At 37.6% G+C, this 17,475-nt stretch overlaps 1 protein-coding gene across 5 annotated transcripts in view; it reads right to left on the bottom strand.

Moving 5' to 3' along the window:
* Positions 1-17,475, bottom strand: part of LOC105468044 (par-3 family cell polarity regulator beta) — a 1,086,746-nt gene that overhangs the window by 582,438 nt on the left and 486,833 nt on the right. For all 5 annotated transcript variants that reach the window (XM_071073272.1, XM_071073273.1, XM_011717972.3 and 2 more), the window contains one exon: positions 4,143-4,252. In XM_071073272.1, coding sequence (XP_070929373.1) covers positions 4,143-4,252 — 110 coding nt within the window. The remainder of the gene's footprint in view (positions 1-4,142; positions 4,253-17,475) is intronic.

Genomic DNA, 17,475 nt, shown 5'->3' with positions numbered 1-17,475 from the left:
GAGGAACAAAGGAAACACATTTCTTTGCTGTCTGTCTGGTGTTAAATAACAAATACTATATTTAGTGGCTTCTCAATATACATAGAATTTGAAGCTTGCAGAGAATCTGATTTTTCTAATTTAAGCCCTTTTTAAAACTCCAGCATGTCTGAGAGTGTACATCTTAAATAACCAATTTGTAATAAATTTAATCAGCTAGAAAACAAGTGTAACTTTTGCAACTTTTCAAAAACACATATCTCTGGGCATCAGTGAAAACTCTTCCCTCTACAGTAAGCCTAATGAAGTGCAACTAAAAATAACAGTCATCAACTGTGGTTTTAAAGGCAGTATTTCAACATAATCAAATGTGTCAAATATTCATCCTTACAGCTTCTTATGCTGTGGTTATAAGTAAGTTTAATTTCTTGGGAATGATTGAACATAACCCACTTGGGGCTCTGCCATCTGTGAATTACTTATATGTGAACACTATTTAAGAGATGGAAATTTTGATTGTTTTTTCTTCCCGTGGATATTGTACTGAAACACAATTGAACATGGATTTTTAAACAATTATTTTTCATATTAGTTGCTATATGGCTACATTATCACATGCTCCCCGAATTCACCATCACTTATCAAATCAGAGGAATCAAGAATGGTGTAGCTGAAGTTGTGAAGGAAGCACCAAGTACAAAATCCTAGAGATGGAAAAGAATATGAAGTATCAGTGTCCATAGCTCCAGGCCCAGGTCCCTACCACACAGAACCTCCTCTGCAGGGTGCCACTGAAAGAGTTGTGGTTGTTATGTTCCCAAGGTTTCCTTGAAAGGCTGCTTCTCTTATCAGTGAGCGAACAATAAAAGTGAGTATAGGGCTATATATAGGGTGCCACATAATTTATCATCCATACACGGGCACGTCTGAGAGTTCGTGAAAACATTATTAATAATTATGCCAGAACAACAGGCACTAACCAGGACTGCCCTAGGCAAACCGAATCGCACTGTTGCCCAAGAGATGATATGACGCTCAAAGATCTTCCCCAGACTCAAACCACCTCATTAATGCTATACCCAATTTTGCTTCTGTCTAGAGCTGCACTGTCCAATAAAACACAGTAAGAACCACAAATAGAATTTTAAATTTTCTAGTAGCCATGTAAATAAAAAAAGTACAAATAGGTGAAAATAATTTTAAGAATATATTTTATTCAACCCAGTATACCTAATATATTATCATTTCCACATATAGTCAATATAACAATTATTGAGACCTTTTGTGTTATTTTGTTCATGCTTCAGTCTTTGAAATCCAGTGTGTGTATTACATTTTAAGTACATTTACATTTGGCTCAGACACATTTCAAGAGCTCAGTAACCACATGTGGCTAGTGGCTACTATACTGGACAGTGTAGATCTAAGCATTCCACAAGTTTGGATATGCGGGGATATATTAACAGTTATAATACACATACATACACACACACACATCTTCCTTCTAGTAAAAATAAACACACCTAAGTGTCTTTATTAATGTTTGTATAATAAGACAGGTAAACTATCTGTCTCTTGCCTGTGGTGAACCAGACCTTGGAGCAGATAGACTGGATTTAAACCAGCATTTACCTGGTAGATGCTCTTTGGGAAACGGAGAAAATTGCTAAGTCAGATTAATTATTATTAATTATTAAGGTGGTTAATTTCTAAGAACTTATAGGACTCTTCCTAGACTTGCATGTGTCTTACATTCCTAAGTCCAAAACATATACACTGAGCATCTTCCATGTACTTGGCCCTAGATAAAGATACATAAGGCACAACGTCTGTACATCGGGATGTTAAAGCTTAAAGTATTCACGGAGATTATTTTACAATTGAAGCAAGAGACACCTAAGATGTGCCACTATTCCATGTAAGGGCAAGGACCAGACTCCACTTTTTGGGTCTGTGGTCTGTACTCCATCATCCATAGAGGACACTATGAGGAAACGAAGAAATATGTGTTTCCTTTTCACTGTTGATACACAGGAACTCAGCCCATATTTGATCACTTGCATAAGGCACAAGGATTTGGGGCACCAGCATTTATTCTTGAATTGTGATATGCATCTTTGCTAGTAATAATATGTCTTGCTGCCCCATACCCCAACTTGGAACTCACTGATGTCATATTTTGGTGAGGCTACAGCATTTACCAGATGGACAGTAGCCATCATTTCCTCTAGGGAAAGTAACATTGATGTCATTTTAATTAGTTTAAGCCCACAGCCTAAGTGATAGAAACATGGAAATAAACATTGGAGGACTGATATGGTTAAGGTTTCTGTCCCCACACAAATCACATCTTGAATTGTAAACCAAATTGCAATCCCCACATGTTGGGGCAGGGACCCTGTGGGAGGTGACTGGATCATGGGCTCAGTCCTCCCATGCTGTTCTCATGATAGTGAGTGAGTTCTCATGAGATTTGATGGTTTTACAAGGGGTTCTTCCCCCTTCACTCTGCACTTCTCTCTCCTGCCTCCTTGTGAAGAAGGACATGTTTGCTTCCCCTTCCACCATGATTTTAAGTTTCCAGAGGCCTCATCAGCCATGCAGAACTGGGAGTCAGTTAAACCTCTTTCCTTTATAAATTACCCAGTCTCAGGTATTTCTTTATAGCAGTGTGAAAATGCACAAATACAGGGACTTTCTCCATGCAAACAATGCTAATACATTAATCAGACACACTCTCATTTTAGGGTACACAGACACACAGACATCATGAAAATAAAAACTAAATTGTAGTTCTGTTCTTTTATGTAATTCTTCTCTCACTGAGTAGCTGTCTTCCCCCAATCCAACATAATTAGACTCAACATGGTCTCAACCAGTGTATGTTTTAAAAAATGTTATACCACCTACCAGTTTTGTCTGTACTTAAATTAAAATAGAACACATACACCTGATTTTTTATTAATGTTCCATTAAATATATTTCCTTAGAAGGATAGAGTTTTAAATAGGTTAGTGGAAAAACATTACATCTAAAATACTTTCAAGACATTTGCTTTCTTTTATAATAAAATAAATATGCCAAAACATTGCCACAAATCTATTAGCAAAGAGCTAATGATTTGAAATAGTGACTCCTATCTCATACATATTGACACGGCTCTTGATAAGAATATTTTATACCAAACCAGAAGAATATGTTTAACTCATTTCAGCATCTGTATATACCCATAAATGATGTGTTTATTTTTTCTTAAGGCGCTATAGACAGTGAGACTTAAAGTGAGAAAGAGTCTTGCTTTTAGGGAATTTTTAATAAGGTTATGTTATCGAAGATTACCTATTGCAATGGTATATAGTCATTAGCCAAAATTGAATTCTTAGGCTATCTGAGAGAATTATCCACAATTACAGCTCTTCAAAGCAACTGAAGATTTAGCAAGAAGATCCCACAGTCCTATATGGAAGGAGAATATCATCTCTTCAGGAAATTATTCTCCACTTAACCTATCAGTTATAAGTATATCTGGTTATAAGCACTTTCGGTCAATGATTTTGTTTTTCTTCAATCTGAATGCTGAGTTCTACAAATCCAGTCCTGGCACCACATTTTCATGATATTGGGAGCTTGAAAATGTACACCACTCACCATGGTATGGTTTTGCAAAGCACTGGGTTAACACAGCAAAAATACAATGATATTCTTGGACATTATGAAACAGGAAGATGAAGAAAATGTAACAGTATAGTATGCTGGCCAGAAGCAAGGATTTTGGAGCCAGAACACTTGGGTGAAATTCCTTGCTTTGCCACTTACTAGCTATGTAACCTTAAACAAATTGCTAAACCGTCCTCTGCCTCAATTTTATTATCAGTTAAATGGAGATAAAAACATGTGCTTACCTTGATGTGGAAGTTTAGATGACTTAATATAAAACAAGTAAAATAGTGCTTGGCACATAATCAGTGCCATATACATAATAGCTATCACTATAACTATATACAAGTAATAGCCCATACTAGCTATTAGTATAACTAATACTATATATACTATCAAAAGATCTCTATCTAGTTATTAATGTATTTAAAACTGCAAAGTCCCACTTAACCTATGGGTACAGCGCTTTGATCTTTCATTAGAAATAGAAACAGCAGGATACCTACTGAAACAACCGGTTTCAGACTCTGGCCACCAGGGTGTGAAGCGCCTGGCTGGGTATCAGCAGGAGGGCCTGGCACTGGGTCACTGCTTCTCCTCACCAGCAGTGGAGTGCCTGGAAGACAAAGTGAGAGGTGAGAGGTCAAAAGAACCCTGGGGTGAAGAGAGTGCATGACACAATGCACTTTAATTAAAAAGGTTTACAACATGCTTTTATGTAAAAACATTCTATTTCCAAGGATGCTTGTAAATTAATCCATTTAATGATCTTTTGTCATCTACTTATAGATTGACACATGGAAACAAAATCTTTCAACTCTCATCTTTCCCCAGATGCATTTCAAAACAAGCCATTGCATGTAACAGAAACTGTTAGGCAATGCACTAGTTGACTGTGTACAATCTAAAAACTGATCTAGAAAATATACGTGAGTATTAAAAAGAATGATTATCCAGGAGACGAATGAAGAGATTCACACAGTCAGTGTAATTTGCTATTCAACAGAGCTGGAAGTATAGTTAATACTGCCATTTGGTGCTTTCCAAATCTTTTGAATGATGATATAGACCAAAATAAATTATTTGCTGGGGTTATAACATTAATGCCTATTTAAGTACACAAAGAGATTGCTTCCATTCTCTTCCTCTTCTCCTAAAGTAGATAGAACTGATAAAGAAAATAAGTTAGTTCTTCTAAAAATATATCCTGATTTCTTTTTAATTTAATGAAAGCTTCCACTATTAAATATTTGAGTCAGTTATTAAATTCTGAAAAAAGATCATACTATCAGAAAGTTCAAATGAAATTCAACCTTAGCAGAGCCAGCGGCCTAACTGCTCTGACTGCAATTAGGCCTAAAATAATTTGTTTCATACAAAATTGGCCACTATAGAGAAAAATCTCAAAAAAAAAAAATCTGCTTGTGGTTTAAAAATGACTCTCATATAAAAATTAACGTTTTATTTTTGTACTTTTGGGAAAAGAGTAGAAAACAGTTGAAATGCAATTTCTCTTTTCTCAATATTCTGAAAATAATTCCCCAAACCTCTGAAGCGATTCCAGTTTAAAGGAACATTTTTCATCCACTTTGTAGGTTATTTACAAACCTGGTTGTTATATGTGCTTTAACATTCTTAGTTTGTACAAAACAAATAACTGCAAATATTTTTTATCTTTGTCCAGATAGAACTTGCTTTAAAAACACACACACACACACACACAAACACAAACTTCTTTCATGATAAGAAATTAACATGCTACTTAGGACACAGACCTATGCCGAAAGCAATTATAAAGTCCAAGTTCACTTTCCTTTATTTCTTTTTTATTAAGAGACATCACTACATTTTTCACCATCCGTCCACCTCCATCTCAAACATTTCTTAACCAACGGACATACCAATAATTGTACGGTTGGCAATAGTTCTTTGAAATAAAACATTAAAAAAAAAAAAAAACAAGAAGAGTAGAAGAAAAAGTACCATAAAATTTCAAGAAAGTAGGATCCCATACCACTACCTTTTTCCCTCCCTTAGGTGATCTGAAGACTAAGTTCCTTTCAGATTAAGCCCCTCAATTACCAGGAACATGAAATGAACAAGTCAGTCTAAATGCAATACCCTCAGAAGCAACACATTATCTTTAAAATTAACAAAATGGGACAAAATTCATGAACTCTGGTTTATTTCCAAACATTTAATCAGGCCAGTAAATTCTTGAATGGGAGAAAACAAACAAAAAGTAAAATATATGGAGAGAGAGAGTGTATGTGTATGTGTGTGTGTGAGAGAGAGAGTGTATGTGTATGTGTGTGTGTGAGAGAGAGAGTGTATGTGTATGTGTGTGTGTGAGAGAGAGAGTGTATGTGTATGTGTGTGTGAGAGAGAGAGTGTATGTGTATGTGTATGTGTGTGTGAGAGAGAGAGTGTATGTGTATGTGTGTGTGAGAGAGAGAGTGTATGTGTATGTGTGTGTGTGAGAGAGAGTGTATGTGTATGTGTGTGTGAGAGAGAGAGTGTATGTGTATGTGTGTGTGTGAGAGAGAGAGTGTATGTGTATGTGTGTGTGAGAGAGAGAGTGTATGTGTATGTGTGTGTGTGAGAGAGAGAGTGTATGTGTATGTGTGTGTGAGAGAGAGAGTGTATGTGTATGTGTGTGTGTGAGACAGAGAGTGTATGTGTATGTGTGTGTGAGAGAGAGAGTGTATGTGTATGTGTGTGTGTGAGAGAGAGAGTGTATGTGTGTGTGTGTGTGAGAGAGAGTGTATGTGTGTGTGTGTGAGAGAGAGAGTGTATGTGTATGTGTGTGTGAGAGAGAGAGTGTATGTGTATGTGTGTGTGTGAGAGAGAGAGTGTATGTGTATGTGTGTGTGTGAGAGAGAGAGTGTATGTGTGTGTGTGTGTGTGAGAGAGAGTGTATGTGTGTGTGTGAGAGAGAGTGTATGTGTGTGTGTGTGTGAGAGAGTGTATGTGTGTGTGTGTGTGAGAGAGTGTATGTGTGTGTGTGTGTGTGTGAGAGAGAGTGTATGTGTGTGTGTGTGTGAGAGAGAGAGTGTATGTGTGTGTGTGTGTGAGAGAGAGAGTGTATGTGTATGTGTGTGTGAGAGAGAGAGTGTATGTGTATGTGTGTGTGTGTGAGAGAGTGTATGTGTATGTGTGTGTGAGAGAGAGAGTGTATGTGTATGTGTATGTGTGTGTGAGAGAGAGTGTATGTGTATGTGTGTGTGAGAGAGAGAGTGTATGTGTATGTGTATGTGTGTGTGAGAGAGAGTGTATGTGTATGTGTGTGTGAGAGAGAGAGTGTATGTGTATGTGTGTGTGAGAGAGAGAGTGTATGTGTATGTGTGTGTGTGTGAGAGAGAGAGTGTATGTGTATGTGTGTGTGAGAGAGAGAGTGTATGTGTATGTGTATGTGTGTGTGAGAGAGAGTGTATGTGTATGTGTGTGTGAGAGAGAGAGTGTATGTGTATGTGTATGTGTGTGTGAGAGAGAGTGTATGTGTATGTGTGTGTGAGAGAGAGAGCGTATGTGTATGTGTGTGTGTGAGAGAGAGACATGGTTTTTCTTAGGTAATAAATACATTTTCCTTAAAAAAGCCACAGTAGGTAATTTTCCTTCAAATTTAAGGACACATGCCTATGAGTCCTCATTCACTGTATCTGCTTTTTCAATAATAACATGTTAAAATATTTAAGATACAATTTTATAATAATATGTATTCATGCCAGGCACGGTGGCTTACACCTATAATCCCAGCACTTTGGGAGGTCGAGGCAAGTGGACCACTGGAGGTCAGGAGTTTGAGACCAGCCTGGCCATCATAGTGAAACCCTGTCTCTACTAAAAATACAAAAATTAGCCAGGCGTGGTGGTACACAACTGTAATCCCAGCTACACAGGAGGCTGAGGCAGGAGAATCACTTGAACCCGGGAGGCAGAGGTTGTAGTAAGTCCAGATCGTGCCACTGAGCCTGGGAGACAGAGTGAGACTCTGTCTCAAAATAATAATAATAATAAGCATTCAGGTTTGTGTATTCAATCAATATGCCATAGTATTATAGTGTCTCCCATAAGATGACAATTCAGTTTTGTACCAGTGTATCAGCTATTTGAAACATTAAAAAAAAACAAAAACTTTAAGATGACTAGATCTTTCTTAAACATATCAGGAATAACTTTCTTCTTCTCGGCTTTTCTGTACTCCACAATTGAATGTCTCCTGTTCAGTTAAATTCTAATTTTTCTTTCTCTCTCAATGTGTTAATAACGAGTACAAATCATTCCACATTGAAATTAATAATGAGCATCTTTAAATATGAACTGTTATCTCAGACTTTTAAACCTTCCTAGAATGGTTTTCTAAATTACTAAACCCTATTTGAAGGTGGCTGTCAGGAAGAGACTGAGTTCCACCTTAAAGACAAAGAAAGGGAAGTCCTAATGTACAACAGAGGGCAGGTAATCAGGAGTACTGAAGATAATTTGGGCAAAACCTTGAATATATAGTAGAGTAGAAGTCATGTTGTACAAGCAAAGCTAACTGAAATGAGAGGGGACAACTCTATCCAGTTTTACAGAGCCTTCCAGTGTTGAGGAGTAAAGGAAACATAACCTCTATAGTGAAGAAGATTATAATCTAACAGGAACAATTAGACACTCACGCTGCTAACTGTCATGGGTCAGGACAGTGGAGAGGACCCTGGGTTTTGGAGTCAAACAGATTGAGCCTTTGTTTGCTCTGTGGCATTGAACTTGCACTGCTCTGTGACTCAGTCTCATCATTTAAAACTTGGTGAAAATAGCACATAACAAAACCGATGGGAGGCTGAAATAAATTAAAGCCATGCATAGGACATGGAACTGTCTGGTATATAATTTTCATGCAGGACTCCCTCCCCCAAAAAAGCAGGTAATAGCACTTGTTATTTGTTGTGAACTTTGTTATCCTGTCTGCTCAAAAAGCTAAGCTCTTGAAAGTCAAGTTAATTTTCATGGAATAATTTGTAAATTAAAATAGTAAAATCTAATCTTGTACTAAAACAAATATAGCCTTACAATATGAATCAAAACTTTTACACAAATAAAGATAAGGTGAGAAGGGAGTTCAAAAATGGGAAAATGTTGCTATTCATTAGTATTTTTTCAGCTAATTGAGAAAAGACTCTTATTATTGGAATTTAGAGACAAAAACCCCAGGTTCAGCTCAAGGAACAGTAATATTTCTTAGAATCATAGTTTAAAAGCCACTAGAAGCAAAGCCCAAATAAAATAGGAATTGTTCAGTATTTTTAAGCGTAAATTCTTATAGAACTGCTTGCTGGTTTTTTTTTTCCCCCCCACACAGTTAAATATTTGAGGTGCCCCTATGCATCAGGACAGGGAGAAGGGATGAGGATGATATTAAGATCAGCAGTCATGGTGTTCATCCACTCTCAAGTTATCTTTCAGAAAAGGAAATGTGGAAATGAGGAACATTTCAGTACATCTTAGCACACATAAAGGCAGGTACCACTAAAGTGTTTCAAGTAGGTTATACATGGCTTATGGGAGAACACACACCAATGAAAACATACACCAAAGGCTAGATCAAGTCCCCATTTTATTTAGCTGACACTTGAAACTGAACGGAAGCCAAAGAGAAAGCTACTAGGTGCAGGAATAGAAGAGTCCCTGACTGGGTGTGTAGCTGCTGGTGACTATGTCCTCACCAGATAGGATCTTGCCAGATCAGGATAAGCAAAATTCTCACTAAAATATTCTCGATTTACATTCAGGACTTATGCCACATTCAGGAAAAACTTACACACTCACTGACTGTACAGACTTTTAGGAAGATGGCAAGATTCATCAGGTTTTAACAGGATTTAGGGCAATTAACACCAGTCAAGCCACATCCTCATAGGAGAAAGTGAAGTCAGTTCCCAAGTGTCTATGAATGATGGCGCATCTTCTAATTCTCCAGTAATCATTATTTTAATGGTGGGGAAGCTGGTATTAAATGGGGTACAGGTACTGATCCATGTCCCCCTTAAATGTCACTAAGGAAGCCAAGAGGAGGGTCGTCTAATTCAGTGTGAGGAAAACAATTTTGAAAGTGGCAGCCATTCGCTAAAGGGTGAAATTGGTACACCAATGAGTCAAGCAAGATATAAACACCAACAAAAATGTAAGGTGCCATCTCTATAAGCTTCTGTCTCTTTGTTATAATCACACTCTCCCTCTCGCTCTCCCTCTCAGTGGATTTTCATTTGGAGGATACGTTTGAGCTGGAGATGGCTTAAATAACAGGTGACACCATTTAATATTATGTTTTGGGGTTTTGAAGGATAGGCAGTTATAAAGATTGAAACCAAGGTCCTGAAAAAACCACATAACATATGATGATGCAGGCAGCAGGGAAAACAAACAATGGCTTCAAACATAAGCCCCACATCAAAAGTCACCAGGCACATGTTCTAAATTGTACAGGGAGCAGCAGCAGGGATTTATTTATTTAAAGATGGTTAATGATTCTCCTGAGCAAAACCAGAAGGCCAGCTTGTCACCAATATTGGTGTCATTTCATCCTAGGGTGACTGACACCTGGACAGCTCTCGGGGGGGGGGCAGGTCACAGTGAAAGCACTGACAAGACATTCTGTAAGAACTAGAGGACCTCATGCACAGAGAGGCTAGAAGGGCAACGTGGAGAAGGTGAACAGGGTATCAGCAGTCACAGGCAGAAATGGAGAGAGAATATGGAGGAGGACATGGGAGAATTCAGAAGCTGACTACACATAAAAAGCAAAGGAGAAGTAGCATAAAACAGACACCTAAAAATCATTCTCATTTCTGGCTTGAAGAAGAGCAATAGGGAGGTTTTGGCAACTGTTATGATTTCCTTCAGAGAAAATACAAATCTTGGCTTCAGCCCACTGACTGTTAGAATGATTTGCTTTTAATTTAAAATGTCTTGATACACATGAGAAACCAAAGACTAGATTTTCAATAGGGTGGGCATTCATAAAGATGAATATGAAGTTGATATTGAAAATCATATTGGCTTCTAGAATGAGCAGGTAGATACAAACATGAAGCGAACAGAGGAAAATAAAAAGGAAGAATCAGCATAGAACTATTAATGGCATCGCATGCAAAATAATGCAAAAGCCAGGATTTCATACCCTCTCAGAATTTTAAGAAAAAAGGAAATCTAGAATGCTTACTGTTTAATAAAGTCACAGAGGAGTGCTCAGAGGAATGGGTGGGGTGAAAGGATGGAAGAGGGAACTGGGATTAACATGATAACCTGATTATGTGCAAAGAGACTCCTCTTCAGGGGGCTAGTCTTTTCAGAGTCTCGATTTTCCTTTGCCCTAAGGGATTCCTTTGGTGCTACCAAAACAGTTGGACAGTTTGGAGAAAAACACACACTCTCCTTCCACGACTGCTGATACTTAGGATAACAAGATAAATATCAACAGAAGAAAATGCTCCACATCTAAGTTGGTAAATTTTTCACATTGATGATGAAAGTAAATTGCAAGTGGCTAAACTTATTGCAAATTAGAAAACAGGGAAAGAAGTAGAAAAAAACACATTCTTCCAGGTAATCCATATTAATAGTATAGAAAAACGGTATAGGCTGCATCTTGGTTTCATGTAGTACATTTCCTTAATAGACTTTGCAACTAGTCAGCACCTAGAACAACACCTCTCAATTATCTTGAACTTTAACAACTGTTGAATGAGTTTGACAAAATATGGGTGTACCCTTCAGAAATGGTGCAAAGAGACTATAGGTCAGAAACTTTCCTTCTAACCATTATTCTAGCATTCTCACCTCAAAGAAGCTGCTCCCCCTTTTCCTGCTGGCTAAATGAGCACGGAGGAGGGGCTGCAACAAAGTCCCACTGTAGACTTATAAAAAGATAGTTTTCTAATTTATATAGCCAAAAAGTACCGAAGTGGCCAGGCATGGTGGCCCACGCCTATAATCCCAGCACTTTGGGAGGCCAAGGTGGGCAGATCACGAGGTCAAGAGTTGGAGAACAACCAGGCCAATATGGTGAAATCCCATCTCTACTAAAAATACAAAAATTAGCTGGGCGTGGTGGCATGCACTTGTAGTCCTAGCTACTAAGGAGGCTGAGACAGAAGGATCACTTGAACCCAGGAGGCAGAGGTTGCAGTGAGTTGAGATCATGCCACTGCACTCCAGCCTGGGAAACAGAGCAAGACTCGAAAACAAAAGCAAGCAAACAAACAAACAAACAAAAAAAGAACTGAAGCCCAGAGAAATGAAGTTTCCAAAGCTTTTGAACTTTATTTCTACTCTAGTTTTACTCACTTGACACCTTCCTGTGGCAGGGCCACATTCTCTATCTGGGTAAGTGCACAGAAGTAAGGAGAATAACACCTCTTCATTGAAGCAGCAATTCTATTCATCTAAACTAGTCAGCAGGCTGGGTGTGGTGGCTCACGCCTGTAATCCAGCACTTTGGGAAGTTGAGGTGGGCGGATCACCTGAGGTCAGGAATTCCAGACCAGCCTGGCCAACATGACAAAATCCCATCTTTACTAAAAGTACAAAAATTAGCGGGGTGTGGTGGTACACGCCTGTAATCGCAGCTACTCAGGAGGCTGAGGCAGGGAAAATTACCTGAATCTGGGAGGCAGAGGTTGCAGTGAGCCGAGACTGCGCCACTGCACTCCAACCTGCGTGACAAAACGAGACTCTGTCTCGAAAATAACTAACTAACTAACTAAATAAATAAAATAAACTGGCCAGCAGAAAGAAATATTTTGATAGAAAGACACAGATAAAAGGAAGGTATGGTGGAAGCTGAGTACCTAAGAGGAAAACATCAACCCATGGTCCCAAGGACATATCTGACAAGATGCTTGTCTCACTAGTCAAGGCATGCAAACTCCTCTCCCAAAGTACACAGTGTTTCTTGCAGATGATTTACATGCTTTGCCAGTATTGCTATTACTCCCATCAATACTCAGTAAAATAAGGCTAGTGAAAGTGGTACATCATTTGTTTTTGGAGGCAACTAGATTTTCTTTTTGTGTAGATTTTATGGGCATCAGATAGGGCTTTTCAGCTGATGCCTAAAAATCTTCACGACACTGAAATCTGGAGACCCATAAAAACAGCGGGTAATGATATCAATAGCAGCACAATTTATACCAAAGTACTGAGAAGAGATCACTTTTGCTGCAGAAGTGCCTGACCCGGTTTGGTGCCTGGCCTGTGATGAATGCAGCAGCTGGGACATGCTTTCAGATACTGTGATGTGAAAACCACACTAAGGAAACTAAGTCAAAAACTTTCATCTTAAATATCAGTCCATTAGAAAAGAGACTCCCAGTATTGCCATAAGAGGAGGAAGGAAGTTCAAGTCAACTAACATTTAATATCATTTTTCTCTCATTTCAGATTGCAAAAACCATGTTTGTTCAACACATGATTGACAAATGCAAGTAATTCACAAAATAGTCACTGACTACACAATGGATATGAATGAGCACATGCATGATAAACCATCTTCTAGTATTTGGAAAACAGTTCAAATTGGAGAGCCAGTGCTACAAAAATATGTGAAGGAGTTTTTAACTGACTTTTACTGGGACTTATACTTGTCTCTGAAGACAAGTGACTTCCACTTGAAGTGGGCTGAACTATTAAAGTTTTCACATTTTATCCAGTTGTGTACACAAATCTGCAATTTTTCAAATTTCTTAAGCTACTTTACAATATACATTTACTCATGCTACTTAAGGTTAGTTAATGCCAAGTCTCAGATATGCGCTAGGTCTCAAGGGTTATGGTGAGAACAAGGATAAAGTGACAGAGGAGGTTCGGTGCAAGGGGAAGTCCAGGTCTTTGAAAGGCATACACTCTAAAAAAAATAAGTAAAGTATTAACTGAAATAAATAAAGATACCTGAATTAATAAATCCAAATAAAAGCTCCTGAATCACAGAGATGAAGGGAAGGATTTTGATGATGTGTGCATCAACCTCCCAATTTCTCGTTCTGGCATTCAAGGACCTCAGTGGTTTGCCTCAACCACTAATTACATCTTATACTACATTCTTCGTCAGGTGTATATGCCAAACAGAACCACTTGCCATCAGCTAAAAATGTCCTACATCATGTGACCTCTAAATGATTATTCTCTAATATTGCATTCAGTTGTAATCCTGTCCCACTTTGAAGGTCCGCCCCCAATAATTACAAACAATCTCTACTTTTTGGAATGCCCAGATGCAGATTTGCATGGGGGAAAAAATGCAATTTCAGCGGCCCTCATTTGCATGAGCCCCTTACATGATGCCAAGAGGAGCCTTAGCAACAAGATAACATGATTATACAATTTTGTAAAATTTACATAAGTAAAATATTTTAATTGCTACAGGTTAACCCTGCTATCTCTTCCATCACTATGGTTCCATCCATACTACTCTTCCTCCCATTGGGTGGCAATGAAGAGGCCAAGAGTATTTTTGGAATTCCAGTTAAGGGGAAATTGAGTCAGAGATATATCACATATATATATAGATAGATATATCATATATATATATATAGAGAGAGAGAGTCCACTGTATTTTTTATATATATATATATGATTATATATGTGTACCTTTGTATCATGAAACTGGTTGAATGTGCACAGTTGGTGTTGGGAACATTTTTCTATTACTCACCAAGATGAATGGCAATAAATAAACAATATGTAGAATTGTTTCTGAGCCACATATAGTCCATTATATATATTCTACTATATATATAAATAGTCCACTATATGTAAAAATAGTCATATATATATAGTGGAGTCAGAGATACATCTGATATATAGCCCATTTTATATATATATATATAATATAGATATATATATAAAATATTTTATATATCTCATATATAGAGAGAGTCCACTATATATATGAGATATATCTCTGACTTACATAGATAGATAGATAGATAGATAGATAGATAGATAGATAGATAGATAGAGTGGATTACTTATATATATAGTAGAATATATATAATGGACTATATTTATGTGGCTTGCAAACAATTCTGCATATAGTTAATCTATTGCCAGTCATCTTGGTGAGTAATGTAAGAATATTGCCAACACCCACTGTCCAAGTTCAACCAGTTTCATGATACAAAGGTACAGGCCAGGTGAAGTAATGATGTGGCTGTGCTGGTTTTGCACCAGCACTGGAAGTATGTGAGCACTGGAAGATACACAAAATTTGAAATGCACAAAGCCAGAGCTACTCTATGGAAGATTTGTTCACTCACCAGATCTATACAATTATAAACAGATAATTCAGTTCTCATTGATACCTTGACAAATGGGAACTTCTCTCTTATTTAGAATATACTTGAAAATGCAGCATAGAATTAAAATTCCCACACTAGTAAGACACAAACCTGTAGCAATTTCATAGTTACAAGTATGTATGTGTGAAGCCCTTTATATATCCCAAATGTTATTTAAACAAAAACAATTTGGATTACCCATGCTAGAGCAAATAACAAATTATCCATTTATTCAATCTATCAGAAATTGATATTACATAAGGAGAGGTGATTAAAGAATACATGGCTGGCTAGGTGCGATGACTTATGCCTATAATCCCAGCACTTTGGGAGGCCGAGGCGGGCGGATCACCTGAGGTTAGGAGTTCGAGACCAGCCTGGCCAACATGGCGAAACCCTGTCTCTACTAAAAGTACAAAAAAATTAGCTGGGCGTGGTGGCATGCGCACGCCTGTAATCCCAGCTACTCTGGAGGCTGAGGAAGGAGGATCACTTGAACTCAGGTGGCGGAGGTTGTGGTAAGCTGAGATAGCACCACTGCACTCCAGCCTGGGCGACAGAGCAAGACTTCATCTCAATAAAGAAACAACAACAAAAAAAGAACACATGGCCAAAAATTATTGAGAAAAAAGCATAATATCAAGATATTTTCATGTGTTAATATATCATTAATATTATTTCTCACATTTTGTCATCTCTAGTATGTTAACTTTATTAAATTTATAAATTGTGATTTTTTTCATGCTAAATAAGAATTCATTTCTATATAATTTTTTAAAAATTATTGCTGCTTTTCTTAAATAGCAATCCCCCCAAGTTTTGTACAGTTAGAGCATCACAAAATGTGGATCTGCTTTTGTATCTTTTTAGGGTGTGTTATATCCCAATTTGTCTTATGTATGTAGTTGTATTTTGTCTCTCATTGAGTCATTCAATATTTACTGAATGCCTAAAATGTGCCAGGTGGTCTTCCAGGCATTCTGGATACAATCAGCGCACAACACAAAGGCCTTGCTTATGAAGAGCTGCGGATTGTTGGGGGAAGGCCGATCATCAACAAGTAAATAAAAAAAATATGGACATTTAAAATTGGGATAAAACAAGTTATCAAACAAGAATGTGAAAGAGAAAGTGATGTCTGGGAGAATAGGGTGGAACCACATTGTAAGCAGTTTGATGGCAAGCCACTTCCTTTAGTCAATCACTTAGGATCCCAAGCAGAACAGGCACTCAACAGAGGCATGCCAAATTGAACTAAACAAAGCTACAGGCGCAAAGACCAATGTTTAAGTTCAGAAATCTTTAGAGTATGAAATGTCCCAGACCTGAGAACTTTGGGGGTCATGAAAAGGGTATCTCGTCTAGTATGTAAATAAGTTGCTACTGTCTGGTTTGTTCCCCCTCAACTAACACTTTTTTCTTCAGCATCAACATTTTAACATTTTAGAATAAACACGATTCACACTAATGCAGCACATGTTATCAGCCTTGCAACTTAACGGTAGATGAACATAAAAGTGCCATCAACAACGATGCTAAACAATCCCAGTAGATGCACAGAGATACTGACTCAATCCTGTCAATTACTGTGGCTTATAGAGGAATCTACTGCCCTGTCAGTTGATCTTTCAGTTTGTGATACTTTACAGTCTTAGATCCTAGATATTTATGAGGTTAATCTATATTCATAAGATTTATGGCAAACCATGGAATAGCTAAAGGGATAATAGTTGAGTTCACCTGAAAAGATTCTGTGAATGAGCTGAATTTTAAAAAGAATTCTGAAGTGCAGAAGATATATGAGATAATATATCAGTGTAAAATGATGACTAAGATATTTATAGTAGACAGATGGGCACGTGGCTTTTGATGCTAGAGATGGACACCCTTGCATGAATATTGATACATTTGCTCAGCCAGAAAATAGGCATGCACTAAATGACTAGTGGAACAACTGATTGAGGAAACTACGGAATATGGTTAGAAGAACACTACCAAAAGGCCTTAATTTGGGAGAGTTTTAATTTAATCTAATTGAAACAGCATCAAGAAATAGATTATCCTCCAAAAGGAGATAATCTATAGCATTTTTTTCAAGTATTGAGTAACTAGTTAAAATATACTTTGAAATACAGTTGTAACTTAGAAATGTATGAAATACCTTGACTAAAATATAAGTGGAGGAATCTTTTCCCCATGATTTCTTTAGTAATTCCCTTGTAAATACTATGAAGTGAATCTTAATATATATCCAGTGAAGAGGATGTGGACTTGGATTGTTTGATTCAAAATGGTGCACATTTGGGATGGTTCATTAGGGCACTGTTGTTGGTCTGTGCCAAGTATTTATGGAACCATTCTCTTATCCTAAATTTTAGGCCACAGCCCCCAGTGAGTGGAGACTCGCCTGTAAAAGAATACTTCAGGAGCTCTTTGCAAGAAGAGAAAGGGAGAAATAAGCAATGCCTTCAGGCCATTGAGCTGCAGTTGCAAACAATTACTGCAGCATCAAAGTACTAAA

Source organism: Macaca nemestrina, chromosome 11 (genome assembly GCF_043159975.1).
Source record: "Macaca nemestrina isolate mMacNem1 chromosome 11, mMacNem.hap1, whole genome shotgun sequence".
Lineage (NCBI taxonomy): Eukaryota > Metazoa > Chordata > Mammalia > Primates > Cercopithecidae > Macaca > Macaca nemestrina.
The sequence above is the reverse complement of the archived record's forward strand: the minus strand, read 5'-3'. Positions and strand labels throughout refer to the sequence as shown.